Below are 27,905 nucleotides of genomic sequence, written 5' to 3'. Positions count from 1 at the left end.
GCGCTTTCACCTTCAACACCACTAAATATTAAGTGAGGGGGTGGTTTTGGCCTATTTTTGGCGGCTGGTCTAGTGCCTACATTCGCTAACGTAGTCGCCAATGTTTGAATAGTTTGAATCAGAACATTGGATGCGGCACCTTGCAGTAGCGGCGGCGGAGGTGGGATTCCTCCTGCCGCTTGTCCTTGTCCATGCGTAGGACTAGTACCAAGGCTTGGAGGAGGAGTGTTCATCCTCGGGGGAGTATAGGGTCCCGGTAACTGCGCGTTGAGAGCCGCGAACAAAGCTTGCGGATCGGCGGGATTCATGACGCGACAGTTAGTTCAAGCAATGGCACAAGTAATGTACACAAGTACGCGTTTAAGCACAATTGGTAATGTTAGTCTTAACGAGTCCTGGCAAGCTCGCCACTTTATGTGACCGTAAAATTTAAATGTAGGAAAGGGGGCCTATTTTCACGGCTCACAAAGAATTTAAATTAAAACTAGCAAATTAAGAAGTTCCCAGGTTCCCGTTTAAAGGACTTATTGTCCATGACTAACAATATTTACCAAGTGGCAAGTAGTCCATTATTGAAAGAAGAACGCAGCAAGTGATAGAACAATAATTAGTTTATTTTGGAGACAAAAAACGCGTCTTTACTGGATCGCGATTACAAACTGACTGCCGATAGACTACTGAATTTTTTACAGATTGTAGGCGGAGGTTTTTATTCCCGCGGAAAACGTTTTTTAATCAGTTTGACTGCAGTGGCTTCGGGACAATTTAACATTATGCAATTTATATGTAAAAAATGAAAAATGAACAAGCAGTCGACGGGGTTTTTCCCCGGGAAGGAGGTGCTTGGTGTGGACGGTTACAATGTTAATGCTGCAAGCCTTAGAGCCAAATTCATATAAACTAAATTTTTGCGTCTGACACAATAGTGATAAAATTTAGTACCTGGCTAAATGGTATCATAACTGTAAACTAGTCAATGCTTTAAAAGACTAGGGGTATTCATACCAGTTGTATGAATCCTATTCTGTTAATTATTGTAACTATGTTAAACCAAAGAGAATATACCAATTATCTTTGGTATAACAGAACAATAAAATATTTTCATTAAAATATGTGTAGTAAACTAGTAAGCTAATGACCAGAGTTCAGAAACTAACTCAAATACTTTAATTATCCATTTCTGTAGTTTAGCAGACGACATGCCCTGGTAAATGGTCATGGACCAGTTTATTTATTCCAAGCCAGGGGGTCACTGGCCCAATGTCCAGTTAAAAAAAAATCCAATATTTCCCACCCTGGTGTTTATAGTGTCTTTTCTTTAGCTAATTTCCAGCTCTGTTTTGGAATTACAAAATACGTAGTCTGCTTCGATTCATGCTACAAATCCCAACCCCAGGTCCCCAGGACCTAGGTTTTACGCTGGTTAATACTGTATTCATCATGACTGTTTGTTGGCGCTTCTAGTTTTAAGTAAAAAATGGCATATCCAAATTATTATGGTTTAGAAATCAACGGTAGTTTTTTCACCCTGTGAAGAATTCAACTTCAAAATATTACAGGAAAGATGACAAAATGTTCAATGTGTTTGCCCTACGGCAGTTTAAAGAGTGGTGTTTACGTTAGCGCAGTTAATTCAACATTCTCAGAATCAGTCATACTGTGATGTTAGGTTATCATTTTATAAACTATTTGTTACCAACAGTGGGTTGTTTAATTTATAAGTAACAGTTGTGCTGGTTAATCCACCAGGGCAGTGTCGTTATATAATTTAATTAGTTAAATAATTTTCATGTTTACATCACAGATTCTCTCAATGTAACCACGTTAGAAACGGAGGGTTACGTTGTTTGCTATTTCCACAGTCCACATTGCCGTTTGTTTATTGGTTTAAATTCCTATGAATTGTATAGGTATTTGATTTAATTACTGGTATTCAACCTAAACTATAGAATAACATCATTCATTAACATATTGTATAGATAATCTTTATGTTACCACAAACCTAGCACAGGATTGTTTAAATATGTAGTAAGTTTCTTAGAAGACTGATGTTCAAGAAATTATGATCAATAACTTATTTTGCTCAAACTAATTTATAAACAAATGTCGTCTTCTTAAGACAAAGCAACAACGTTTATCCTGTGTGGTTTCTTTTAGTAGGTGGCACTCTGTAGCACACGAAAAATATATTATATTATTTTATTTTAATGAATGCGCTTTTGATGTAACTTCCCCCCCCCCTTCCTCCATATTCCCAATATATACAATTTTACAATCACCAGTGGTTCCAGTGTATGGGTCATCTTAGCCGTAGCGACACACTCAGCCAATATTATCATATAGTTCGAAACCTTTTCACATTAGTGAACGGTACATGACTCTCCGGACTTGCCCGCCAACCTTAATAACCTAACACTATATAACATTCGTTATATAGCGGTTGTGGCTTGACACTCGCTAGCGCCTGAAGGACCGATCACTCAGTGTAATCGGTGTACATTTGTAAGTGAGTGGACCATTTTGGAAATTACATACAGATAATTAATAATTAAAACACAGTTGTTGCTCCACCATTGAGGTCTTCTCTCTCTCTTGCCTAGAAGCACCGCTATAGGCAGTGAGAGTTAACTAGCGTCTTGCCTGTAGTGAACTTTGGCACAGTCTGGCAGTGACCCTGGGTGTCAGGGAGAATACCCCAATGGTTGGTGGCCTCGCCCCTGTGTGTTTTCCGAAATGGTCTTTATGCGTGCTAAAATGATTAGACGTAATACGTAACCGGTGTACAAGTAGCGCCATCAATGTAGAAAGGGGTGGTGACGTTTCAAATGAAGACTGAATTATGACCAAGAAATTCTAAAGCACGGAGGGGGAAATTGCAGTACAGTCTTTTCTTCATTGAGGCGACAATAGAAATGTAGCATTTTGATATACGAAATTAAATGCATAAGTTCGTGCAACACCCTTGTTTGGCATCCACTATTAAATATTTACATTTTCCTTTCGAATTATGTCAAAGTTCACCTGCTCTTTTAAGAAAGTCAGTAGAATATTTCAAATATTCAATATTGACCCCTCAACACATACTCCCTTCAAAATAATTAATTTCATGATAAAATGTTTTCGGAAAATGTAATTTTTCTTGAAAAAGCGTAGATATGTAATTTTTTCAATTAAATTAGAGGGAATGGATCGATTAACAGTAAAATCAGTTGATTGAATTTTATATTAAATGGATAAAAATAACTAAAACAATTGCAAAATCTGAACTTCAGTCAAATGATAAACCTCACACATATCGTTTGTTTTTTCGGTCTTGGTCTAAACCAAGACGTTTTTTTTATAATAAAGAATAAAGTTGCTAAGGGTGGTTTTTATTTCCATAAGATTAATCACACTTTTTCATGAAAAACAGGAATTTTTCCTAAAGAAATAACAAGGGAAACTAAATTTCGCACTTTACCTCCAATACGGCGCCAACCACTAGCTCACAGACTTACCCTTCACCAGCGAACCATCCTTCGGGAATTGAATTTCGATTATCACGGTCCGGGTACCTTAAGCTTCCCGAGGAGTTACAGAGCACCATGGATTGCGCTCATTGCTTTTCAGGTTCACGCAAGCTCCCGCCACCACGTCGGGAGTACATAAGGACAGTGGGAATCTCGTTAATCCATTCATGCGCGTCATTTATTAGATGACGAGGCATTTGGCCATTTGAAACCTTTATTTTGTCCGTTATATTGTCTCGGATAGACCATCAATTACATACGTTTTGAACACCAGAAACCGTTCAACAGGGTCTTCTTTCCCCGATGTTTTTGACAAGCCCGTTCCCTTGGCTGTGGTTTCACTATTAAAGATAATGAAAAGTGTATATGTTTTATATACCTCTGCACCGTACTAAAGTACACAACAGTTATATTGATAGAAACAGCTTTGACAATTATGCAATAAAGGTGTGAATAGGAAAGTTACTGAACATGAATGGGAGTTAAGTAATAAAATTACTGGCTAATTGATGGAGAAATAACCTAATATAACGAAAAGTAAAAAATAATAAGCCAAGGGAACGGACTGTTCGTAATATGGCTGAAAAATAAATTAATGAGAAAAATTATAGACATGTGATAAGGACTATGGTTATGTAACCGTAGCCGGTGTTTGTGAAATTGAATGCTCTCTTCGAGATTTTCTGATTGCAACCTCCCGCTGATAACAGGGAAAATTGAAATTGATGCTTGAATAGGATATTTTGTATTTAGCTTCCCTGACCGTGTTGGATTTTATGCAGTTTAAGCATGCCAAGTCGGTGGATTGCCTTTTTGTGTAATCGTGCAAATCTCCGCACATAGCGCAGCGCTGATCAACAGATGGGCAGGAAGTGTTTGTGTGGCCTAAAAGACCACACTTGAAACAGCGTGGAATACCGAAATATTCCTTGACGGTGAGTGTGGTCCAGCCTAGTCTGACCTTACGTGCTTTCTTAAAATAGGAAAATGCGGTGAGAGTGCATTCCACGACCCATTTGACTGAGCCAGCTGCGTCAACTGGGCGGAATCAAAAGGAAAAACATTTTGAGATGTGAGGTTTTCAAGGACTTTCTCGCTATGAATAGACTTGTCCATTTCCAATTGAACTTTCTAGGAGGTACTAACTTTACTTGTCAGATGAGGCAACAAAAGATTGGATTTTCCCAGCATGAGTGGACAAAGTGCAATTGAGGATAACGCCATTATTTTTACATGATCGAACTCCGTCAATCCCGACCACTAAACGAGCCGGATTGATGGAAGCTTGAAGTTTCAGACGCACATCGTCGGAGTATTCGTTCGATGCCCCACTTAGAAAGATGAGTAAAGTGCAATTTCGGTCTTGAGAAACTGGCTTATTCGACTTCTTCTTTTTATAAGGAGAGGGTCCAAACTGAATTATGGATATGTTCGCTGAGATCGAACTTGGCTTTGGTTTGGTGGTCGTTTTAGAACCACCAGCCAAGGTAGCCCAGGCAGATGGTAGAGGTGTAATGGAATCGGTGGCGTGCTCCGTAAAGAAGGCGCGCACTTTCTCTCCACCGGCAATTTAAGGGACAACTTCACCGTCGGAACCAGAAGGCTTTTCAAGATAAGTAATACTAATACTAATATAATTATTATTTTCAGGGACGAAGACTTCTTCCAAGGACGATGTGTCTTTGGATTGAGTTTCTCTCAGTCTCTCTACTAGTGCTCTATACGCTGGCTGTTTACGGCGTGATTTAATAGCTTCATACCCTTTTAGCTTTATATTAATTTCAGGTTCATCCGCATCAAATTGGACGTCGAGAGTAGCCAGAACGAGGTTTTCTTCCTCGCTTCCGTTCGGTGAGCAAACTGCTCGTGTTTCCTTGTTCCTGCAAAAGAACGGAAACTAGCGTCACAGCAACGGCAAGGAAAGTTATTGGTCGACGGTACGATTGAATCAGGTAAAGCATGCGAACTAGATGGTAGATTTGCTTTCCTTTTGCAATGTGTGAAATGTGTGGAAACGCTTCCTATGGAAGGTTTTATGCCATTGCATATTCCGCACTTAATAGGTTGAAGTGGAGCCACGTTTAACGATATGATTTGTCCAGGTAACGTGGTCCGCGAAGACCGTTCCTTTGCATTGAGGACAACGATTTCCTTCTTCTACGTCATATACAAAAAGTGCTTTCGCTGCAGCGCATTTGTTAGAACTTGCCATTTCCTCTGTGTCGCAGAATATGAAAGTTTTATCACAGGAATACCGACAAAAACACTTAATTACTAATATTAAGGTTGGATTTTTTGCCAGAGACCATAATTTTCACACCCTATGGTTTGGACTTTAACGAGTGGGTGAAGGGGAAAGGAAATAGCCTTGTACGTTGGCCTGCAGTTCAGTAACGCAGTTACCGACTCTCACATGCATAAATCGCGGACTCATGATCACTTTACAAGTCTGAAGTCTTTTCTACTTTTTTACAAAGATTCCTTGCTTTTTTGTAAGTGTCTGCAGTTAAAAATGTCCATCAGAGCAATCTTAATACGTGAATCGACTAATCATGTAGTGTTTCATATTAGATTATAATTTTTAAGTTCTGTGACGTTATTAGAAAAACCACACCGGCTGTCAGTTATTAAAGCGGAATATTTTTTAATTTCTATACGGCCAAAGTGGCATTATTAAGGTGCATTCGCAAAGGCGCTGAAAGCTGAAGCTGAAAGTCGAAACTGAAAGCTGAATGAAAAAATCAGTTTCAGCGGACGCAAAGAGGCAAAAACTGGCTTTTTAAAGCTGAAGCGCAAAGCAGACGCTGAAAGCAGGCTGATTTTAAAGATGGATTCGCAAAGGCGCTGAAAGCTGAAGCTGAAAGTCGAAACTGAAAGCTGAATGAAAAAATCAGTTTCAGCGGACTCTTTCGCAAAGAGGCAAAAAAACTGGTTTTTTAAAGCTGAAGCGCAAAGCAAACGCTGAAAGCAGGTGATTTTAAGTTTCAGCCAAGATCAAACCGAGGTTGATCTTTCAGCTTCAGCGCCGTACCACGTGATGCCAAGAGCCAATCAAAAAAGGGGGCGCTGGGATATTTTCAATCATGATTCAAACACTGTTGTTACTAAGAAAGAATTAAAGTTTATAACTTTTTTCGTAAATTTCATAAAAGTCAGAAATGTATTTTTAAAAAGTGAAGAATTTCAACCTTTGGGGTTCATGATAAGTAGTGATAATAATGAAGACATTCAATCTTTATTTTTTGAAACAATGAAAAGGAATTTTTAGAAAGGAACAGCACTCGCGCTGAATGACGAAATTAACAGTGAGAATTTTCTTACAGTTACTAAAGAATTTAGTGACACAGAACAAATCCCTTTAGGCATTTTAAAGTTTTTGAAAAACTTTTCGTTTGGAATGATAAATCAAGGACCGCTATATTTAAAGGAACCTGCGCCTAAATTCTTATCAAAACATCATCTTAAAGAACAGTTCTCATGTACAGTAGATCATCTACTTGAAGTTATTAAAGAAAATCCCGTAACTCCAAACACAACATTTGCTAGAAAAGAAATTGCATCAACGAATTCTGTACTCCCTGACTTGGTAAATGAAAGAAATCTTCTTTCTATTAATAGCAAGTCTTGTGTATTCCTCCTAAGAATGATAAAACACCCAATAAGAAAGAATGTAAATTCTCTCTGTTTTGGTTTGTTGTCCTTCCCTACCGTCTGTAACTTCGGCACAGGCAGTCTTTCCTCTTTTTTCATCTCTAGATGAGTTACCTCCTTTGCCTTTAGCTTTTGCCCCAATCTGGGTACCGCTTTCTTCCCGTTCTTCTCGCCCTGCCCCGGTTTCTCCTCGTCCTGCCCCGGTTTCTCCTCGTCCTGCCCCGGTTTCTCCTCGTCCTGCCCCGGTTTCTCCTCGTCCTGCCCCGGTTTCTTCTCGCATTGACCCAGTTTCTTCTCGCCCTGCCCCGGTTTCTTCACTTCCGGTCTATTCTGTTTCTATAAATAATCGCTTTGATTGCCTTTCTTTGGATATTATTGATGGAAGTTCTGGGAAGTGTTCTTTTGTTTCTCAGCTGAGTGCCAAGAAGAGCTCTGCAAAGAAGACCTCGAGGAAAAACGCCTTTGTTTCTTTTGAAGATGCAATTTTTCTAGGTGGAGGTGAGGATGAATCCAACTGCCACCCGAAGGAAGATTCTTCAAAAGTTAGCAACTCACCAATGAAACAAGCAAGGCTGCCAGAAGCTATCTCAGTAGGAGCAAAATTTTCTATTTTTAAGGATTTTGAAAAAAAAAATTGGCAAAGTGGAGTGAAAGTAATAACCACCCTTTGACTAAGCTCAGAAGTGAAAGAGTAACACCAGGAGATGAGTATAAATCTATCATATATGTCTGCAAAGCACCATGGGAAGTTAAAGTCCAGAGTAAAGGCTTAAGGCCAAATCAGTAACACAATGCACGAAACTGCTTATTTAGATTTAAAGTTGCAAGTAGGGGGTCTTCTTATCACATTAATTCTACAAATCTTGTTCACAACCATCCTGTAAAGCCTTCAATATATGATAAATATCCACAGAATAAAAATATTAGGTAAAGTTTGGGAAAATGATTCTAAATTTTTGTGTTTTTCACGTACCAACCTTAAAAATTATAGAATATGTTTCTGATTAGTATGGTAAGGTGGTCACTTCAAAAGATATTCAGAATTTAAGAGCGAAAGTCAAGTTAAGTAATGAGGGAGGCAGAACACAGGGCAGATTTTAATTGACCAGTTGAAAACACTTTTGCCTAAAGATTCTGTAACTGATATTTGTACTGTCGAAAACGATGAGTTGGAATATGTGAACATCATGTGAGGTTTTGCCAGACGACAAACTCAAAGGTAATATTTCTATTTGATTCCCTTGTGACGTGGTGAAACTAGACTAACAGTCCTTTCACAGAATTGGAGCTTAAGGCGTTCCTTTTAATTTTGTCTGCTCTCTTTGGATGAGTGAAACGGTGTAAACAAATTATTTTACAATTAACTTGTAAAGCTAATTTTTAAAATAATCAGTGTTTGAAAATAATCCAAGGATGATCTTTTCTGATGAAGTTGCCCATAAGTTCAAATTGAAGGTGTCCGCTTCGATGTGAGCTCAATTGAAACAGCTGTGAATAGTATGTTTGCTGGATACTGCGATTTTCAATTACAATATCCGCCTGGTCTAAAACAAACTCTTGAATACCTTCAAAAGATTGTTTTCAAAATAAATTCAGAAAAAATAAGTGGTTCAGTAAGGTCTAGAGTGAATCAAATAATGTAACGTCCCTTCTAAAAATAAATTTTGTGAATTTGAGGTTTCATAATTTTTTTGGTATTTTCATATAAGCCTATAGCTATTTACACGTAAGAACGAACTGTTTTCGAAAGAACAAATCTTCGTCGACAGTAGAACCAATTATCGTGCTACGTGGGACAGACACCCGTACGTCATAGAACTAACGTCAGTTCTTTAATGAAAGAAAGGCCATGAGCCATGGAACAAATGAGAGTTCTTTATTAAACGAAAGTCCGCACGAAACGGAACAGACACAGATCAGGCTTGAGCGAATAAAATAGGAAAGTTGTACTCGAATAGACCTTAAGGGACAGTCCCTTTTTAGAGGCACAAAAATTTCCCCTTCCTATTGCCAACAAATTCACTGATCCGGCTTGAGCGAATAAGATAGGAAAGTTTTACGCGAATAGACCTTAAGGGACAGTCTCTTTTTAGAGGCTCAAAATGTTTCCTCTTCTTCGTGTCAATCAGTTTACTGTACCAGTTTTTTTTTTGGATTAACTAGCGATTTTCCTCTTCTTCGACCAGTTTTTAGGATTAACTAGCGATTTTTTTTGGAAACTTAAAATTTGACTTTTTTCTCGGGAATGGCTAGGCAAAATAGCTGAATACTATAAATATTATTCCATTCCAGTTCATTAATTTGTTCTATAATAAATTTGTGTTTCTTTGCAAGTACTGTAAACGATGATGAAAAGGACGAAATTTTAAATAATTTGGAATATGATCCAAGGGACGATGAATCATTTCTCATGGAAACTGAATGTTTTGAGGTCTATGAGGAGAGGATAATAAACGAACACATTGAACTTGAAATAGAAAATCTAGAGGAAAAGGAAGATGAAGAAAATGAAATGCTAGAGCATGCAATGATATTGCTTGAAAGTGCACATGGACTGTTACAGTATCCATATCCAGTTCCATGCTGGAACGAAGGAGAAAATCAGTTAGAAAATGCTATTGAAGCTCAAGCCAACATTAACGAAGCTATTATGGGCGGTGGGGACAGCGAGGATGAAAGGGTTGGAGGTGATATGTTTTAAAAGAAAAAATAAATACTTAAGCTTTAACATTTAATAAATTCATTGTCAGTATTGCGCCTTCGATTCCACATAATAAAATTAATTTCACCTCATTATAGTTATTAAGTTTTTAATTTTATTATTTAGTTATTATTCCTTTCTTCAAATTAATCTATTTAGCGATAGATTTTATCTTTGAACTCCATTTTCAACATTGCGACTTCGATTCAATATTATCCAGCTGTATGCCAGGTTCGGTTGACGAATTGAATAGGCTTCGTATCATGGTTGTTTTTGTATTTCCACTTTTCCTCCTTTTCACCTCGTTTTATCACTTAAACTAATCTGGAATGGCACACGCACATCGTCAGAATTGATTGGGCTTCGTATCATGGGTGTTTTCGGATTTCCCTTTTCACCTACATTGGGAAGAGAATTCATTGTCATTTTAAGTTTTCCTCTTTTTCACCTCGGAAAAACGATCATAAGATGTTTATATTATCTGTAAAATTTCTAGAGAGAAGTTCGATTTTTCACTCGCTAAATAATTTTGTGTTTTCACTTTTAAATTACTAAAAACAAATTTTGAGTTCTCAAATTCCAAATAGTCGTAGCCCTCTGAGTATAATAGGCTGTTTTTAAGACTAAAGTCGAAGAGGAGGGTCAATTTCTTAAAATTGAGTGTTTTGGCTACGCAAATAATGTACCCAAAAATATTTTAATGGAAGCACTAGCGTTTACTAAGGGCTACAAAGCATAAGGAACTTATGCAGAAAGTGAAAAAGCGCTAAACCTCTTATACAAAAATTGGGAGGAAAGTAATCTTTGAAAAATATTTTACTCCTCCTTCAATGTACACAAAGGACATATCAATTTGCTTGGGACAAAGTGAGAAAACTATATTGATATTTTTATATTTTTAATGTTCATTTCCCTACTTGATTTTGCGAGTTGCATCTCTTGGTTTTTTTGATACTCAATTAAAAAATTAAACGGTGTTTTGAAAAACGAAAACAAACCACACTTTATTTTCTTGGCTCGTTTTTATTTTTGAGAGAAGCTAATTACTAGACCATTCCACATATTACTTAAGGACAGGGGGGCCGCCGTCTTAGGTTATTTCCCTGGCACCAAGAGGCAACGCCAGAAGAGCCTGAGTATTCACTACACCCGGAAAGGGTAGCGAATTCACAGTGCCTCAAGCGGCGTCACTTGGTGCGAGGGAAATAACCCAGTTAACTGGTGATTTTTAGATGGGAGAGTACTTCATACGCATCTAATAAAAAAAGAGGACCATCAACATTAACATGCCCCAGGGGGCCTATTCTGTAACTTTCTTAGATCTCGATCTCGATCTCGAATCGAATGCGATCTCGAAGATAGCCGTATCGATCGAGATCCTTCTCGAACGAGAATGGTATTCTGTAACGCATATCGTTCGAGTTCGATACCGGAGTTGTCGATCTTCGAGTACGAGATAGATGTCGAAAGAGAGACCTACTTCCGGTTTATAGGGAGGGTCTTCGTTAGTCACGTGATCAACTGAAACCAATCATAGAGGGGCGCGAAAAGTTGCAACTACTAATAGCAGACGAAACAAAATACCGTATTTTTGTTTGGATTGACACTTTGACAGAATTACTTTGGTTAATTTAGTCCGAGTGTTTGGAGTGTAGTGGAGCGAAAAATGTCTAGTTCGAAGAAGCGCGTGTCTTCATCTCAACAAAAAACAATTATAAGTTATTTAGAAGAAAATGAAAGGTTTAAAACCAGAAAATTATCTGCGGGATTTACAATTGAAAATTATGAGAAAATGTCTCATGTGTTAACAGAACTGTTAAATGCCGATGGTACAGGCCCAAGCAAAAGCACTGATAAATGGAAAAAGGTAAGAAAATTTTGATACATTTCATTGCTGAGGTAATTAAATTATTTACTTCTATCATGATAGGTATTGGCTGACTGGAAAAGTAATTGTAAAGCTAAAGCAGCTCGAATAAAGAAGTCATTAAATGCAACAGGTGGGGGTGAAAAGTCAACAGAGGTTCTTACACCTCTAGAAGAACAGTTATTGGCTGTTTACGGTAAAGAAATGGTGGAGGGAATAGCTTCAGCTCAAGAATATGGTCTACTTGATGATGTAAGTTTACGGTCGAGTGCAATGACGTTGGGTAAAAATAGGGAATTGTAATTTTACAACAGATATAACACACTAGCTCAGTTATAATGGTTGTAGTATTATAACGTATGTGATCTGAACAGAGTGAAACAACATCAACTGTTGAAATGACAAGTGATCATAGTGACGAACGTCAGGCCCGGGCGTTGAAGGAAAACTTCATTAATGTGGGTTATCAGAATAGAAGCACCTTGCCGACTGAAAACAATCCTCAAAAACCAACAAGCAGCCTTTCAAAGAAACCGCTTCCATCTACAAGTTCCTCGTCAGTTTATGCTGGTTTAGAAAACTACATTGTCGATGATTTTGATAGCGCTAGTGAAGAGCCTATTGCTGTTAATGAAAACAAGAGGCATATCGAAAAATCCGCTAAAAGTAAGTTAAAGTGACTAACAAGAGAGGAGCCCATTGAATCTTAACTTTATTTTAGTCAGCATAGAAAAAAGACAAAAATTGATGACGGAAGGGAAAAAAGCAAAACAAAGTGAATTTGAAAATACATCGTCTCTGTTGGAAAAGCTCCAAGACTCTCAGAATGATGTTTTGAAAGATATAGCAACTTCACTATCACGTCACGCCAAAGCCACCGAAGACCTGGTTTTGCAACAAAAACAACTAGTGGAAATAAAAAAAGAAAAAAATTTCATTGAGAAGTTGAAACTAGCAACTCATAAGCGTACAAATGATGTGATCCAGATGTTGGTTGATGCACTAGCTAAGAAAGATACTTAGTTTAACCAAAAGACTATTTATTCTACATTATTAGCCTAAAATATTACTTTACTGTATAAATACTAACTTAAATGTTCCTATAAATTATAATTAATTAATATATTCTGTATAAATAATTTAAATAATTTATTCTGTATAAATAACCAAAATAATTTATTCTGTTTAAAAACGTTAAACAACAGTTCATAAAAATAAAATAGCATTTATACACTTTTAAACTTTGTCAAGTAAATCTTCTTCTAATTATCTGATCACGGGTTTGTTGGCCAGCCAACTTCCATTTATCCGCTCGGTTTACTACTGGTGGCGCAACATCTTCCCATGGTTGATCATCCACCCATAGTCTATCATCTGGCCCATATTCAAAATCTTCCAATGGTTCTAATGTGTTAAAATCACTTGGTACCCCCCCCCGCAATATACAAATGTTATGCAAAACGACACATGCGTTGATAATTTTTGCTGCTTTTTGGGGGGAATAATGAAGAACGCGGTCCTTAAGTAAGCACCGAAAGCGTTGTTTTAAAACACCATTACAACGTTCGATAACGCATCTCGCAGATTGCTGACTTAGAGAAAAACGTTCTTGTGGAGATCCAACCAGTGGTTTAGAAATAGGAGTGATTAGCCATGGGAGAAGCGGGTAGCCATCATCTCCTAAATTATCATTTATGAATAACATTTTCTCACGTATATAGTCAAATTAGTACCCTACCAAGTAGCCAAGATCCTTTCAAAATACCTTCTTCAAATTTTCTTTCTAAATAACTAGAGATATTTGAGGTTTTATATATGAAAGTGTCATGGGAAGATCCAGGGAATTTTGCATTAACTTGCAAAATTACTAAATCATAATCACAAATCTGTTTGTAGAAATCAATGGTAATATATATCCAATCCAATCTTTTATAAAACGTTTGACCATTACTTACCAATTGAACGTTTATGGAATGATAACCTTTCCGATTAACATAAAGATACTCCCGATTTTCGTCATTAACTTTGGAAGGAGGTACAATAGCTATATGGGTGCAATCAATGGCGCCTATTACACCAGGAAAATTGGTTTTCTCCATAAACCTTGAAATATTAAACATGTCACGTTAATACATTATTTTTATAACTCAGTATGTGCATACATACATGTGAGACTGACCTAATCTGTGTAGCCACTCTTTCAACCTCGCTACATGGAAATTTAATCCATTTGGGGGCCAAAACTTCTAAAATTATGTTGGAAACTTCGGTTATAACACGGGATACTGTGGGCTGACTAACTTGAAGGAATAAGTCTTGGCCAACGCAAATCTGATAAGAACCAACCGCATAAAAACGTAGCGCAATTAAGATCTAAATTGAAAGTATCGATAGTAAAATCAGTGTTTAATAGTAATTAGGATAAAACCTAATTATTAATTATATCACTTTAACCAAGTTACTTACCTTGCAATCAACAGGCAAAGCCGTACGTCTACGTCTTTCGCTTGACAAAGGCCCACGGAGATCCTCACATAGCTCTAGCACTATACATTTTTCCAGGCGATATAAGCGCCGAAAATTTATATCCGACAGCTCAAAAGCTTTAGATTTATCCCTAATAACCCGTTGTCTTCGTAAATTTTGACGATCAATTTCTCTAGCTAAATTAATTAACTCTAGTCGAGCTAAATGAACAAAAGCAGCCATTTTTTTTCAGACGAAATTTCATGTGGGAAACCGCATTCTAGTGCCCTTCTCGAAGCAAAAAGACGATCTCGATAGCTATTACCCTGTCGACATCTAGTTCGAGAACGTTGTCGATAATCGAGTGCTTAACGTTCGACAACTTCTTACAGAATATCATTTTTGTGATTTTCGAGATCTCGGTTCGAGATCGAGAGAGAAATCGATCGACAACTCCCTTTCGAAGCTTACAGAATAGGCCCCCAGTAACTAATATTAATTCATTACAATAGGGATGTGTAGATCACATAGGGCTCGGACTCCGTTATACATTATCAGAAATTATAGATATTGAGATGTATATATTATTTATAAATATAGCGGAACGAATAATGCTAATGAATACGTTATTTACAAACAATAACATATGTATATAGAAGACCTTAGTGGATATTAAATTGACATTGTTAGTATACAACATTAGTGCTAGATATTTCTATTCCCGTATAATATTGGCAACTGATAAAGATAACATATTTCATCATATTGGCTCTTTTCCATAACCATTCATACAAGCTTTATTTCTGAAAGTAGTCTCTCACAGACAATGTATAGCAACGTTACCGTTACTAAGGTATATCCACGAGAGGCTTAAATTAAATTCCGTGCCTATATAGGATCTGGCTTTGTTTAATATTTAAAAATATGCTTCAAGATGACATCAGTCGTTACAGCTGTAAGCGACGAAACTCGTGTTTCACTACGAAAGGGTTGTCATTTTACGGCTTTCATTACTCTTCGCTTGATTCACTGGTGTTTAAACCAAGACGTTAATGAAATAACGGGTGTGTTTGGTATCAAAAATGATTTGAACGAGATAGCATAACATTTTAAACTTTCAGTGTAAAGATTGTCAACAGATGTGTATGCGTGGGACGAACGTTACAAACGCGGTGGGTAACTCTACTTTCAGAAACTGACAAGTATTTAAACACACTTAGGTTTACTTGTAAATATCGGAGCCACAACAATAATAATTAGTCAAAAATGTCTTGATTAGAATCAAGACTTAAAAAAGTATCGATAAGACTGAGGTTATCACTTGACTTAAGGTTCAGATATTAATTTTTCTTTTTAATTGAAACTTAAAGGCATGCTTAAGAAAAAACAACGTTCCATTACCGTTTTACGTTGTAATAACTTATTTTAAAGTAATCAATTTCAAAAATTTACTTATCTCGGGTTTTCGGGCACAATTCCATTCCCCCAAAACATTTTATCATTACATTAATTACTTTTGAGAGAGTACGTGTATGACTTTGAGTGCCCAACATGCTTCGCAGTGGAACAGTTGAAAACAATGGCGGAAAATTAAGTAGGGACAGTTAGATTTTTACTAGTGGTTATGCAAAATGATGTAATGTCTAGTGTACTTAAGTCAACAGTAATACTGTTCATTCTCATAGCTCAGGACATGATTAATGCTACTCACCTATTTCTCTCTCTAGTTTCAAACAATAGTTAGAGACTATTCAGTGCCGCTTGTCGCACATGATGATATTTCAACTACAGTTTACATCAATTCTCCGTGGTCGTACTATTAGCGGGTTAAGCACTAATTTGTTCTGGACATGTCTCGAAAGGGTGCTTGTTGTAACTTTTTAAAGCAGTGCTGCCAATGTGTGGGTGTTTTCTCACATCGTGGGAAATTAAGGTTTGATGTTAGCCTCTGTGGGGAAAAGGTAATATTTATCCGAAATCGATCAAATGTCGGAATTTTCTTGTTAAAGGGTTAATAGTGCAGACTGTGCAATTAAAATTAGTGTATTTTCGAAAATTTTGTCCGGTTTAATAATTTCAAGCGACATTTTGAAATAAATTCGGTGATTTTAAGTTTGGCACTGAAAAAGAAAGAAAGCTTATTTTGAGAATTTTTAAGCTTTATAGCAATTTGGAGCATTTGTACATATTGTCAAAGCCATGCGGAGTGATATTCCATATTAAGCTTAGTAGGATAAAATAGTCCAGATAAATATGACTGTAAAAAAGGGGGTGCGGGAAATGAGTGGGAAAATCCACTTTCTAACATTGGCAACACTGATTTGAAAGTTTTGGTCATGGCTAAACAGATCGCTCATTCAGTTTTCTATTGTTTTAAAGTTTATTTTGACACGTTATCTCTCAAAAGTAATTAATGTAATGATAAAATGTTTTGGGGGAATGGAATTGTGCCCGAAAACCCGAGATAAGTAAATTTTTGAAATTGATTACCTGTAAAATAAGTTATTACAACGTAAAACGGTAATGGAACGTTGTTTTTTCTTAAGCATGCCTTTAAGTTTCAATTAAAAAGAAAAATTAATATCTGAACCTTAAGTCAAGTGATAACCTCAGTCTTATCGATACTTTTTTAAGTCTTGATTCTAATCAAGACATTTTTGACTAATATCTGCAACTTCAGTCTTAATTGTTTATTAATTTATTTTAATGTTGAAACCGGGATTGATTTTAGCCATTATTTCATCGCGTATTCACTCACTCCAGAGAATCGGCATTATTAATTAATTCCCGATGGGGGATGACCAAAAATATACCAGATGTTCCCACGCAGATCATTCTTAAAGACTGTTTTAATGCCATTGTTCCAACAACATTTAAATACGGATATTGCTCTTAACTTTCACGTTCAACATAAATGACTTTAAAGTATGTCTTATTCTGGCAGTTGGTGAAATAGGCAAATTGTGGTAAACGTGACTATAAATAAACTAACTACCAATAATTTGGGAAAGGTAGCAATATTTTGGTAGAAAAACATCCAATTTAGTAATATCGTTCTAAATGGGGCAATTTGATAGTAATTTGAAAGCAATAACAGGCGCAAGTTTAGTGCAACATCGCTACTTTGGTACTGTTAGAGATTTTCTTTTTTGTGTATTTTTGAAAAGCTGGCATAAGCTACTTTAAGGTCCGCCCTCGTGTTGACTTCTAGTTGGTTTGTGACTTTGGTATTGAAAAATTGTAGAGTAGAATATTAGGCACCGTGTTAGGGCAGGCAATGGAACTGTTTAGCTTTAGCATTAAGCATTGGAAATAACTATTTATTTATACTTATGAAATGAATCTTGAAATTGCGTGTTGTCAGCTATTTAGGTCTTGAGTACAGTAATTTAATAACTATAAAAATTATGGTCAATAATTTTATTCAAGAAAAGAGTTCTTTAATAAATAATTATAACATTATCTGGAATTTTGAAGTTAACTTTTGTTTAATAATTCCTCGTGAATCATTAAAGAATTAAATAACATTATGAATATTTAGTTTTTTGAGTATTTTAAAAGCTTTAAACACGTATGATGATGTTCTGTTAATGCACAAAAGTTTTATTTTATGTAGACTTTTGGTTTGGTATAGCTACATTTATTTACAGCATTTAATTTGGGATTAAATTCCCATGGTTGATTTGTTATTATAAATTATATTATTAAATTTTTTTTCTAGTAATATTTTATGTTTTCCATGTTTAAGCTAACAGTTGCGTATTTTATAAGGTTTTATTCGTAGCTTTCGAAGGAAAATTTAATTTTTGTCTCCAGAATGGTTTTTAAAATAATTAGTGATTTGTTCTCGTAAAATTTTCAATTCAGTGGTAAATGTAATTTCACAATGGAATCATTGAAGAGATTAATGAAATTTTCACAGACAATCATACGTGAAGGATGCACTTAAAAGTCCAACATTAATGTTGAATGCCTATAATAATTTTGATAATCTCTCAAGTGAAAGATTCTATTTTAAAAAAGTGTTTATATACATTTAATCCTAGAACTCTCAAATTGGGAATTTATAATAGCCTAGTTGTCAGGAAAACAGTAATTTTTTTGTCTCCTATAATGGGGGGGGGGAGGGGTGTCTTTGTTAAATCACCTTTAACATTTTTAAAGATGCTTTTTAAAAGCGTACTGATATGTTGATGTAAAATATGAGTTGTTCAGATGCCCTTTAATTGTTAGTGATAAATCTAATTCATTTCAGAAACATTTTTCGTATTCATTATTATTGCATGATAGCGTTAGTGGTTAATGAGTGAGCGTCATTAATTGACATCTTTAATTACCGATTTCATCGAGGTTCTTTTGTTTGTCAAACCTTCATTGCGAAGTTTCAATGCAAATTGAATTGCGGAGATTTTAATTGCGAAGCTTCAATGCAAATTGAATTGCGATGGTTTTAATTATGAAGTTTCAATGCAAATTGAATTGCGATGGTTTTAATTATGAAGTTTCAATGCAAATTGAATTGCGATGGTTTGAATTACGAAGTTTCAATGCAAATTGAATTGATAGTCCACGGTGATGAAAGATTAACGAGTGAAGTAATTGAGGTTTAATCGGGTGGTGAAGGAGGGGGGATTTGGGGTGTTTCACCACCCTCGGACACGGGATAGTCAGTTCCTGTAGGATAGGCATTCTGACAAGTCCCTTATTCCCTCAAAACTTTGTCGCCCAGAAGCTAGGCTTACAGAAGTGAGCTAAACTTCCAACAGTACATATACAGCCGTTATTAGGCAACCTTTGTTTGAAGAAGTTATTTTGCGAATCCTTTTACGAGCTTCTATTTTGTTTGTGGACCAATTGCCAAGTCGTAAAGGAGTTATGTAGCGAAGTTGAGGCATTGAGATATATTTTTTGAATTGGTATAGTTGAAGCCAACACAAAGGTTGTTTCTTTGTATATCTTTGTTGTTCTTAATCCAAAGTCACTTTCACTCTTGGAACGTGTCAATCCAAAGCGTCTGAATATCAGTAGAGAAATTGAATATGGATATTTCTTGATATGTCGTCTCTGTCGTAGGTCTTGTTGGGTTTTTTTTTCCAAAATGATAGTTGGGGAAGTTCTATTGGTCATCGTATTTTTCAACTGTACATTTTAAGTATTTTATATTACTCGTGTTGGCTATGATGAAATATCTTTCTGTTGGCGCATGTTGATACGATAGGAAATTACTGATTTGTCGAAAGAATGTTGTACTTGGTTATATTAGTTGTGTAATTGGCGGGGGGGGCGGGTTGAAGTAAAACTTTACCATTTACTGGCTATAATATGTTCATTTAAATATAAAATTTTAGGCTATGTTTTTAAAATTTTGTCACGCAACTATTAGCTTAAACTTAAAGAACACTGCTGTTTTATAATCATTATTTTGTGCATGGGTTACCAAAAAGACAATGAAATGGTTATTAAACTTTAAATGTATTTTAAAAATTTTCCAGAAAATTTTTGCAAATTCTACCCCTGTTGATTTATAGGAAACGTCACCTGTCACGCAGATAGATAACCGTAGCTGTTTAGAAACACTAAGAGAATATGCAAAACTTCCTGGAATATTTTGATTGAAAAGAATAGTTTACTTATTTTTTATTTATGGGGGCAATGTCTATATTTTTTTGGTGACGACAATAGTGAAAAGTTCTATTACACTTTAAAATCAATTTCTACACAAAGTGTAGTGTTAGTTAATCAGACAATTAAATTAGTTCATATATTTCTTAGCTAAAATACTATTACTGGTATATTATACAAAAACTATACAAGGAAAAGGATATAATAAAATATATTATTTAAAGATAAAATTTAAGCTATTTGGGTGTTCTGGTTGTAATTAGTTAAAATTAGTTTAGATTTTTTAACTTTTTAAAATGAGTAATGTATAAATTTAAAGAGTGTCTTAACGTTAAAAAATGTAGAGCGTTGGTAATGAAGTTGTGAAACTGATATTTAGTGAATCCTTTGGAAAAATAAATTGGAATTGATATTGGTTTAAAATTTGGATACTAGTGTCTAAATTTGAGTTCAACAAGTCTGTTCAGTTTTAAGTAGCCTTTTTACGAGCTTATTAAGAAATTAAATTTCATTGCAACGCTTTACTAACAGGGGTTACGCTTTTAGTTTTTTTTTACCTCTTGGAAATTCTATAATTAAAGCAAGATTCGTGGTTTTTTTTTCTCTCGTAGCAATAGCTAGGCCCTACAACCCTCCCTCCGCTCCCTTTTAACAGCTATTGCCAAGACAACTCCGAAATGAACCTTGAACCAACGTAAAACCTTAAACTTTTTTGAGGGCCGATAATTTTACCTAGTCATGAATTACTCTAAGGTAATACGAAACTATTCGTACATCTCTGGCAGGATGTATCGTTAAGATATCCAATATAACGGTTCACACAGAACACTTTGGAATCACAAAGATATCCAATATAACGGTTCACACAAAACACTTTGGAATCACAAAGATATCCAATATAACGGTTCACACAGAACACTTTGGAATCACAAAGATATCCAATATAACGGTTCACACAAAACACTTTGGAATCACAAAGATATCCAATATAACGGTTCACACAGAACACTTTGGAATCACAAAGATATCCAATTAAGTGGTTCACACAGAACACTTTGGAATCACAAAGATATCCAATTAAGTGGTTCACACAGAACACTTTGGAATCACAAAGATATCCAATAGAGTGGTTCACAAAGAACACTTTGTACCTGCAAAAGATTCAAAATAAATGGGTACACGCTTCACACCCAGAACTGTGAATCCAAAGTACACTCAGATTTAGATGATGTACTACAAAACTTGAAAAAAAATTACGTTTTAATTTCGAGGCGAACGATAATCTTTCTTAAAAAAAGTAACATTTTTATCCTATATAGTTTTTTCTTCTGTATAACACGAGCTTATTTAGAAATTAAATTTCATTGCAACGCTTTACTAACAGGGGTTACACTGTAAAAAATAAAGGTATTTTGTTGGTACTCAAAAATACCTCATGGTATTTTTAAGTACCTTTTAAGGTATTGTAGGTCTTTTCTCTTATCGATGGTTTCAGAAAGTCTCCGAAAAGGTATTTTGACGCAAGTGGTATTCAAAGATACCATTTATGGTTTAATTCTTCTCGGATGGTACAAAATCTAACCTTTCCAAAATTTTGATAGTACTCATAAATACCTCAAGGTTTTTCGAAACACCTTTCAAAATATCAGTTCTTTCAGTTTCAACAGATTCGTAATGTAACTGCAAACCGACGGGTAGGCATCACCGCGTATTACCATTTAAATTAATTATTTGTTAAATGTTTTTACGTTTTTATCCAGTCTTTGTGCTTGGATACCAATTAATTTATATCACAATTAATATAATTACTATAATTGGAATTATATATAATTATTTTAAACCGTAAACGGTAAATCTCTTAGCGCCACCTACGGCGAAGTGTGATTACACAAAATGTGTAAGAAATCATGGAGCCTGTATCTTAAACGGAGAGGCTAACCCCTATATAATATGAACCCCTCACAGTCGCTTTGCGGCCAACTTCGCGCTAGTTGGCCGTATCGGAAATTGAGGGCCGTCAAGGTCGTTTATCGTAGGCGGCAGTTGAAAAAGTCGTCTGCTGCCAAATAGATTTGAAATTGAAAATGGCTCGTGTGAACATTAGTAACAATGAAACACTGGGAAATTTGTTCATCTTGTCGAAAAATGAACATTCGTACACGGGAAAGTAAGTATTTTTCAATTAGACCTAATAAAATGTATTATTAATTTGGATTGATGATTTTAAAATTATCCGAGAATATTGTAAACTTGTAAAGATAGTTTTATCATAGGCCTTGGCTAAATCAGCTGTCGTTTTGTAGGAAATCTCTTCAGAAAGAGAGAGAAAAGCATGATGTTAACTACTATGGAATAAGTGATACTGAGGAAACCGAAGTAATGCTTATAGTGGATGAATATATAGACAATGATGTATCGCATATCAATCTTAATGAACCTCATATTTGTGAAGTTCAAAATTCGAAAATATTAACCGCTGCTCCAAAGCCTCCAGTAAAAATAAGAAAAATAATCCCGTGCGTAGCTCTATGTAGTAAGTTGAATACAAATTTTAAAATTGGAGATGTTAATGTACTAATTTAAATTAACTTCTCTTAGATTTTACCCCGAACAAGTTCCGAGAGATAATTAACGAAGGTTTAGAAAAATTGCAGGATTTGGGAAAATCCACAGATACCTACACAAATCTTGTAATGGAAGAATTGATAGCAGTAGGAATTGCTAAAAGGGCGGCTGTGTGGGAGACTGGGCTCGAAAGATTTAATATGGAATTAGATCATTTAAAAATTTCAAAATCTTTTTGGGGCACTGGCTTAGCGATGCTTTCCAATGATGACTTTTTAACTGAAGCTCGTGAATATATTTCTAAGACAGCCCCACCAGTTAGTATCCTAATGGATTTGGTTCCTTTTTAATATAATGCTAATGAATGCCAATTTTTTACAGATATTTACATGTTTACCATTTTTTGGCCAGAAGGCCATTGCTGCAAGATTTTTAAAAAACATCCTAAGCCTTGTACACTGCTATATTGTGAAAAACGAGGTCAACCATGAAAATTTAAATCCTCCCACAGTTAATGAAGAACTTTCAAATTTGCCTGCCAGTACCTTAACAAATGATTTAAAGGCCAAGCAAATTCTCTACTACGTCGCTGGTGCAACGATTAAATCAGTATGCCAGTCTCTGCCATATCAATGGTGTTTAGTGTCCGCCTTCTCAATTAAGGGGACTTTTCAGGAAGTTAAAGAATATTTAAATAATAATTTAAGTGATATCAAAATATCTGCCTGGGTAACGCAAAATAACAGAGGGGGATTACTCTACGTTAATAAGACGACCTTCAATATGTTTGAGATCATAGATGCTGTGGCTTCAGAATTCTACAATGGAAAGAAATTAAAATGTATACTGCAAAACAATGAAGCAAGAAGGGAGAAGTCCCTTAAGAATATGGAGGATAATTGCCAGATTTTGGAAGCATTTCAAGCAGTGATAAAAACTTCAGAAGTTCCAAGCAAGGTTAACGCATCAAGGAAAATCCTTCCCAAAATATTTTCAACCTTCTTAAAATTAAGAGGAAAAGGTCTCCAACTATATTTGAGGGGTATATATTTTTCAAAAGAAAATAAAAAACAAAAATCATGCCCAGCTTTAAGAAAAGGTTTGAAAGAATTAAACAATATATCAACAAAGGTGTAAAAAATATAGTCAAGTGTGCCCTAAAATCCTATAGTTTTACAGTCTAAAGGTACTTAGTAATAGTTTTAAATGCCCAAATTGTGATCCTAGTCCCAAAAACACAACTTAAATAATGTTTTGGAATTTTAAGTTTGCCATGTTTTTCAGGTAAAACATTTAATAATAACGCCCCAAATGTGACCAATTTATTACCTCATTTTTATATTTGTAAAGAGTCAGATAAAACCACATTTCTGTGATAGGAAATAAGGAACAATACCTCATTTTTTATGTTTGTAAAAATTCGGATAAAAACACATTTCTGTGATAGGAAATAAGGAGCAATACCTCATTTTTATGTTTATAAAGAATCAGATAAAAACACATTGTGATTTTTCTTGTTGATACTTTATTGAAACAGCGCTGTGATTTTAAATGTATATAAAGGATCTTAATTGAAACTAATTATTTTCTGGAATTATTGAAGTATTTCCCTCAAAAGGGGCCAAAATTTCTTTCTCTAAACTAATAAATCTATCAACATTCTGCCCAAAATGTAGCACATCAGGGTTTGTATTTCCTCCGCAGGACGCTCTTTGCTTCCCAAATTCTTGCTCTAGGCAGTCTTGATTTAAGTGGAATGTTAAAACAAAGGAGGCGCCTTTCGATAATAAGAATCTAACAACTCCTGGAACAGATCGAGCTAAGAAAAGAAAGATATGACATGAAAAACAACGATTAGAGCCCATTGCTTTAAATATTTTTATACAAACCAGTCATAATTAACCCTTCCACAGTTTCTCGACTTAGAGTCATTCTTAGACGTTCTGCTGCCTTTAAATTAACTGCCTTCGTTGATACTTCATTTTGCCAATCCTCAAAGTACTTAATAAATGTTTGTTCCAACCACTGTAAAAGTCAATCAATTGCATTAGCCACAATGCCATAAATATTCTAAATATTTACTTACTTCTAATCTTGGATCACTTTGTATCTTAAATGGATTCAAATTAGGATTGCGCTTAAACTTTCCCTCGTCCAAGTTTTTTGTATTCATAAGGTCAAAGAATTGATTCATGATTCTAATGAACTGAACAGTTTCACGGACACCTTCCCCTAGCTCAAACTCCAGGGCATTAGCAACGGTTGCGCTTAGAATTTGAGCTGCCAATCTCACGCGCATTCTCGAGTAGGAATCCAAGAAAAGATGATCCCTCGTTAATTTTGGTACCAGTCTAAGGGGTCGTTGCGAATCCATTTCAAAGAGTTTTAAAACGTGTGTCCACAATATTTCTTGCCCATTTTTAAAAAGTCGTTTGGTTTTGGTGTGGAAATTGCTATTAGCGAACCCGTTCCTCGTAGTTTTTATCAAGTGAGGGGGATCACAAATAAAAAAAACGAATCTCTCTTCATCACTCGCAAAAATATTTTTCCACTTAAATCCATCCTTAACAAAATTTCTAAATGCTTTTCTGTTCGTACTAGCTCCATCAGCAATCACAGCTACCACTTTTATACCATAATATTCCAGACGACTTATCGCTTCTGATACTATGGTAGTAAGGTTATCACTGTCTACATTCTTACATGGAAAATATGCTAATGGGAATTTGAAATTACCAGTTACACTTCTTATCATTAATTGTAACACATGAGTTGCCACTTCCGGCATTTCATCATCACCAGCTTGCCTCAATCTTAGAATTTCATTTCCCACATCATCGAGGTTAGTGAAACCAACCAATTCCCCCGTATTTGCCTTGTAAATGATGTCTTCCTTAATTTTCATTTCGTCCAAAATTAAACTAACGTATCTCTGGTGTTCTTCGGGGCACGACTGATAGAGCTTGTCTTTGGCCTTTTGAAAGGAGAAATTGTTGAAAGCAGGTGTCAGCCCTATATGGCTAGAGTGGTTGTACAAGGTCCTCTTGGATGGTAGTTGCAAGACACCACAAGACGCAATAAGTTTGTAGGATGCTGGAGACTTGCGATAGAAATGGATGCACCATTGTAATATCTTGGGATGCCATCTACGCATGCGCTTGTTTTTGGCTTTGAGGACAGATAATTGTTGCTCAATGAATAAGCGTTGAAAAGAATTCTTTGGTAGCATTTTTTTCTGTTGGTCTAGTATATTTGTAAAAAATTGGGTGTCTTCAGGTTCCAATTTCTCTCCAAATTTTTTAAGGTGACTTTCCATTCTAGTTTTCATAATTTTCATCTTCCTCCCCATTTGTGAATTCGCAATTGCTTGTTGCTTCATCTTTTTTTCAAGTTGGGCTCTTGGCAAGTAGCTATTTCTATTTTCACCATTTTTTTTATTGCAGCGCTCCATGCACTTTTTTAATGACCTCCTGTATTTCAGACAGTTTTGACATAATTCACGCGTATCTAGACTCTTTCCATTATTTTGTAACACTTTTTGTAATACAATTTGGCAGTCATTCGCGTGAATTGCATTTGTAAAAACATTTTTTATCCCTTTCATCTTTACCTTGCTATCAAAAAGATCTACTATTTTGCTGTCGAAAATTCCGCTACACAAATCAAACGAATCTATTACTTCTATCAAGATACGTAATGAAACCACGCTCTGGATATCATGTAGCGAGTCCCTTATGAATGGAATATTAGAGACGTCTTTTCCGTGAATTTTGAGAGTTCCTCTTTTATCTTGGTTTTTTATTGTAAAAGTCTTAATAGCGTAGCGATTTCCTGGATCCAGTTTTACAAATACCACACTATCATCATTTGAACTGGATGAAGCTACCCATCCACTACATATTGGATTCCCTCCGAAAGTTTGTCTTAAATGCTCAGTGTACATGATACCATTATTAATGTTTACTTCGGCTTGATTAGTTTCATTTCCAAAGGGTGCAAGGTTCACCGACAATGATGGTGGTGTCACTGTTTTTGATAGAAGGCTATATAAAATAGTTTTACTGTTTTCATCTGACTGGTTTTCTTGAGAGAATTTTGAGTCTTCTTCCATAACATTCATCTGGGTATCATTCACATGACAAGGTTCAAAATGTGTGAGCTTTGCTTTTTGAGGCACCGGTATGAGATTTGTAGTCGAGTTTTCCAATAATTTTATTGGATTTTCACTCTTAATATTTAAATGATGAACATAATTTAATTAAAATTTACAAAAATAAGTAATAATTTACACACCGAAGACAATATTTTTTGGGTATCATTGGCATCAGGGATTTCTTCTAATATTGTGTACTGAGAATCCTCGGGTTTTTCTATTACGGGTACTTTATCTTGAGGATGTTGGGTGTTAAGACTTAAAGAGTTATTTTCATTTTGATGCTATAATAATTGGACACCATAATTAAAGAGCGACTTAATTTGTAAAACATAGTTTTTAAACATACCATTAACCGAAGTGTTTCTTGAGTTTCTTCAAACTGTATAGGATCAGGATTACTCTCTGTTGGTCCATGACCTCCCACAAAATGATCAGAGCATATATAATATGTTGATTTCTTAATTTTTTCAATTGTAATCCGATTATCAAAACGTCCGCAAGCAGAAATCCATTTTAAACATCTCTCAAAATCAGTTTTTGGTCTCGGGAATGGAAAATACCTTACATGAGCACTATTAGGCCTTGGTTTAAAATAATTTTCCCTATTCCAACACAAAGAATACTCGCATTGTTTTTTAACCATCGTGAAACTAAGAGAACAGGTTATATATTCTTAAATTGACATTCTAAATAAATCAGTTATGAACACTTATTTAGTTTTTTAAGTTCTTTGATATCAAACCGAGATTTCAGTTATAGATTTAGGCGCCATTTTTACCGGAAACAGAAATAGGATCACGTGCTCAGATTCGACCTTCACTGCCGAAATTCACCCTACTCTCCCTTTCCACCCCCACTTTGAGAAGGACTGTGGGTGAGAGAGGGAATTTTATACTATGGAAGCTACGGCTTAGCCTCTCCGTTTAAGATACAGGCTCCATGAAGAAATACGGCGGACGTCCGTGGTCCGAACCTCGTGATCTTTATGAACCTCGTGGCTTGGTTTTTTTCCATTAGCTCGTGTTTGGGAGGGGGTTTGCAATTTGGACACCTGAAACTTCCATCCCCCAACTAATGGTTAAGGGTAAAGACGCGTTGACTGAAAATGAAAAGAAAGAAATAAAGAATTGAATTCCGCCATTTCTTAAGTTTTTTTCCACAGCGTGTGCCTACAAAGCGTTTGCAATGAACATAGCAATCTTATATATTATACCATATTTAAGCGAGAATCTTTTTTATTAAATCAGTGTTTCTGGATTTCGGCCATACGGTAAAAAATTAAATTTTTTGCGGTAATCTTTCGTTTTAAATTTCGCCCATTCGGAAAAAATAATCATTTTTGTGGTCGGAAAATTCGGTATCGCGTCG

General features: G+C 35.6%; 3 protein-coding genes across 6 annotated transcripts; 2 read left to right on the top strand and 1 right to left on the bottom strand.

Annotated features, from left to right (window-relative positions):
* Nucleotides 1-11,345: 11,345 nt before the first annotated feature.
* LOC149662809 (uncharacterized) lies at nucleotides 11,346-12,951 on the top strand. The gene is made up of 4 exons (XM_089842366.1): nucleotides 11,346-11,728; nucleotides 11,792-11,980; nucleotides 12,103-12,394; nucleotides 12,450-12,951. The coding sequence occupies exons 1-4, from the start codon at nucleotides 11,528-11,530 to the stop codon at nucleotides 12,749-12,751; spliced, it is 984 nt and encodes a 327-aa protein (XP_089698492.1). The 5' UTR covers nucleotides 11,346-11,527; the 3' UTR covers nucleotides 12,752-12,951.
* Nucleotides 12,952-21,747: 8,796 nt separating this feature from the next.
* Nucleotides 21,748-23,730, top strand: LOC149662808 (uncharacterized). 3 transcript variants are annotated; one of them, XM_089842364.1, is made up of 5 exons: nucleotides 21,748-21,983; nucleotides 22,120-22,349; nucleotides 22,415-22,698; nucleotides 22,763-22,990; nucleotides 23,057-23,730. In XM_089842364.1, exons 1-5 carry the CDS (start codon nucleotides 21,901-21,903, stop codon nucleotides 23,516-23,518), a joined length of 1,287 nt encoding a protein of 428 aa, XP_089698490.1. In that variant the 5' UTR covers nucleotides 21,748-21,900; the 3' UTR covers nucleotides 23,519-23,730. The 3 variants fall into 3 exon arrangements, with proteins under 3 accessions (XP_089698490.1, XP_089698491.1, XP_089698489.1); XM_089842365.1 differs by having other exon boundaries at nucleotides 22,763-22,834; nucleotides 22,893-23,078; XM_089842363.1 differs by having other exon boundaries at nucleotides 22,763-23,730.
* A 153-nt stretch (nucleotides 23,731-23,883) lies between these two features.
* LOC149662807 (uncharacterized) lies at nucleotides 23,884-27,408 on the bottom strand. 2 transcript variants are annotated; one of them, XM_089842251.1, is made up of 6 exons: nucleotides 27,316-27,408; nucleotides 26,884-27,223; nucleotides 26,675-26,818; nucleotides 24,468-26,609; nucleotides 24,271-24,406; nucleotides 23,884-24,200 (listed from the first exon to the last, which is right to left on the bottom strand). In XM_089842251.1, the coding sequence occupies exons 2-6, from the start codon at nucleotides 27,178-27,180 to the stop codon at nucleotides 23,959-23,961; spliced, it is 2,961 nt and encodes a 986-aa protein (XP_089698377.1). In that variant the 5' UTR covers nucleotides 27,181-27,223; nucleotides 27,316-27,408; the 3' UTR covers nucleotides 23,884-23,958. The 2 variants fall into 2 exon arrangements, with proteins under 2 accessions (XP_089698377.1, XP_089698378.1); XM_089842252.1 differs by having other exon boundaries at nucleotides 24,468-25,048; nucleotides 25,118-26,609; nucleotides 26,884-27,382.
* Between the last annotated feature and the right edge of the window lie 497 nt (nucleotides 27,409-27,905).

Source organism: Phalangium opilio, unplaced genomic scaffold (assembly GCF_054372755.1).
Source record: "Phalangium opilio isolate 3A_F unplaced genomic scaffold, DU_Popi_V2 ptg000063l_1, whole genome shotgun sequence".
NCBI classification, from domain to species: Eukaryota; Metazoa; Arthropoda; class Arachnida; order Opiliones; family Phalangiidae; genus Phalangium; species Phalangium opilio.
The sequence above is the reverse complement of the archived record's forward strand: the minus strand, read 5'-3'. Positions and strand labels throughout refer to the sequence as shown.

Excerpts from the sequence above, each read along its gene's own strand:
- LOC149662809 (XM_089842366.1), top strand. The coding sequence starts at position 11,528 with ATGTCTAGTTCGAAGAAGCGCGTGTCTTCATCTCAACAAAAAACAATT. Across the intron at positions 11,981-12,102 it reads AATATGGTCTACTTGATGAT|AGTGAAACAACATCAACTGT; the intron begins GTAAGTTTACGG and ends TGATCTGAACAG. Across the intron at positions 12,395-12,449 it reads TATCGAAAAATCCGCTAAAA|TCAGCATAGAAAAAAGACAA; the intron begins GTAAGTTAAAGT and ends ACTTTATTTTAG.
- LOC149662808 (XM_089842363.1), top strand. The coding sequence starts at position 21,901 with ATGGCTCGTGTGAACATTAGTAACAATGAAACACTGGGAAATTTGTTC. Across the intron at positions 21,984-22,119 it reads GAACATTCGTACACGGGAAA|GAAATCTCTTCAGAAAGAGA; the intron begins GTAAGTATTTTT and ends GTCGTTTTGTAG. Across the intron at positions 22,350-22,414 it reads CCCGTGCGTAGCTCTATGTA|ATTTTACCCCGAACAAGTTC; the intron begins GTAAGTTGAATA and ends AACTTCTCTTAG.
- LOC149662807 (XM_089842251.1), bottom strand. The coding sequence starts at position 27,180 with ATGGTTAAAAAACAATGCGAGTATTCTTTGTGTTGGAATAGGGAAAAT. Across the intron at positions 26,819-26,883 it reads AAGAAACACTTCGGTTAATG|CATCAAAATGAAAATAACTC; the intron begins GTATGTTTAAAA and ends CAATTATTATAG. Across the intron at positions 26,610-26,674 it reads CCCAAAAAATATTGTCTTCG|AGTGAAAATCCAATAAAATT; the intron begins GTGTGTAAATTA and ends TTAAATATTAAG.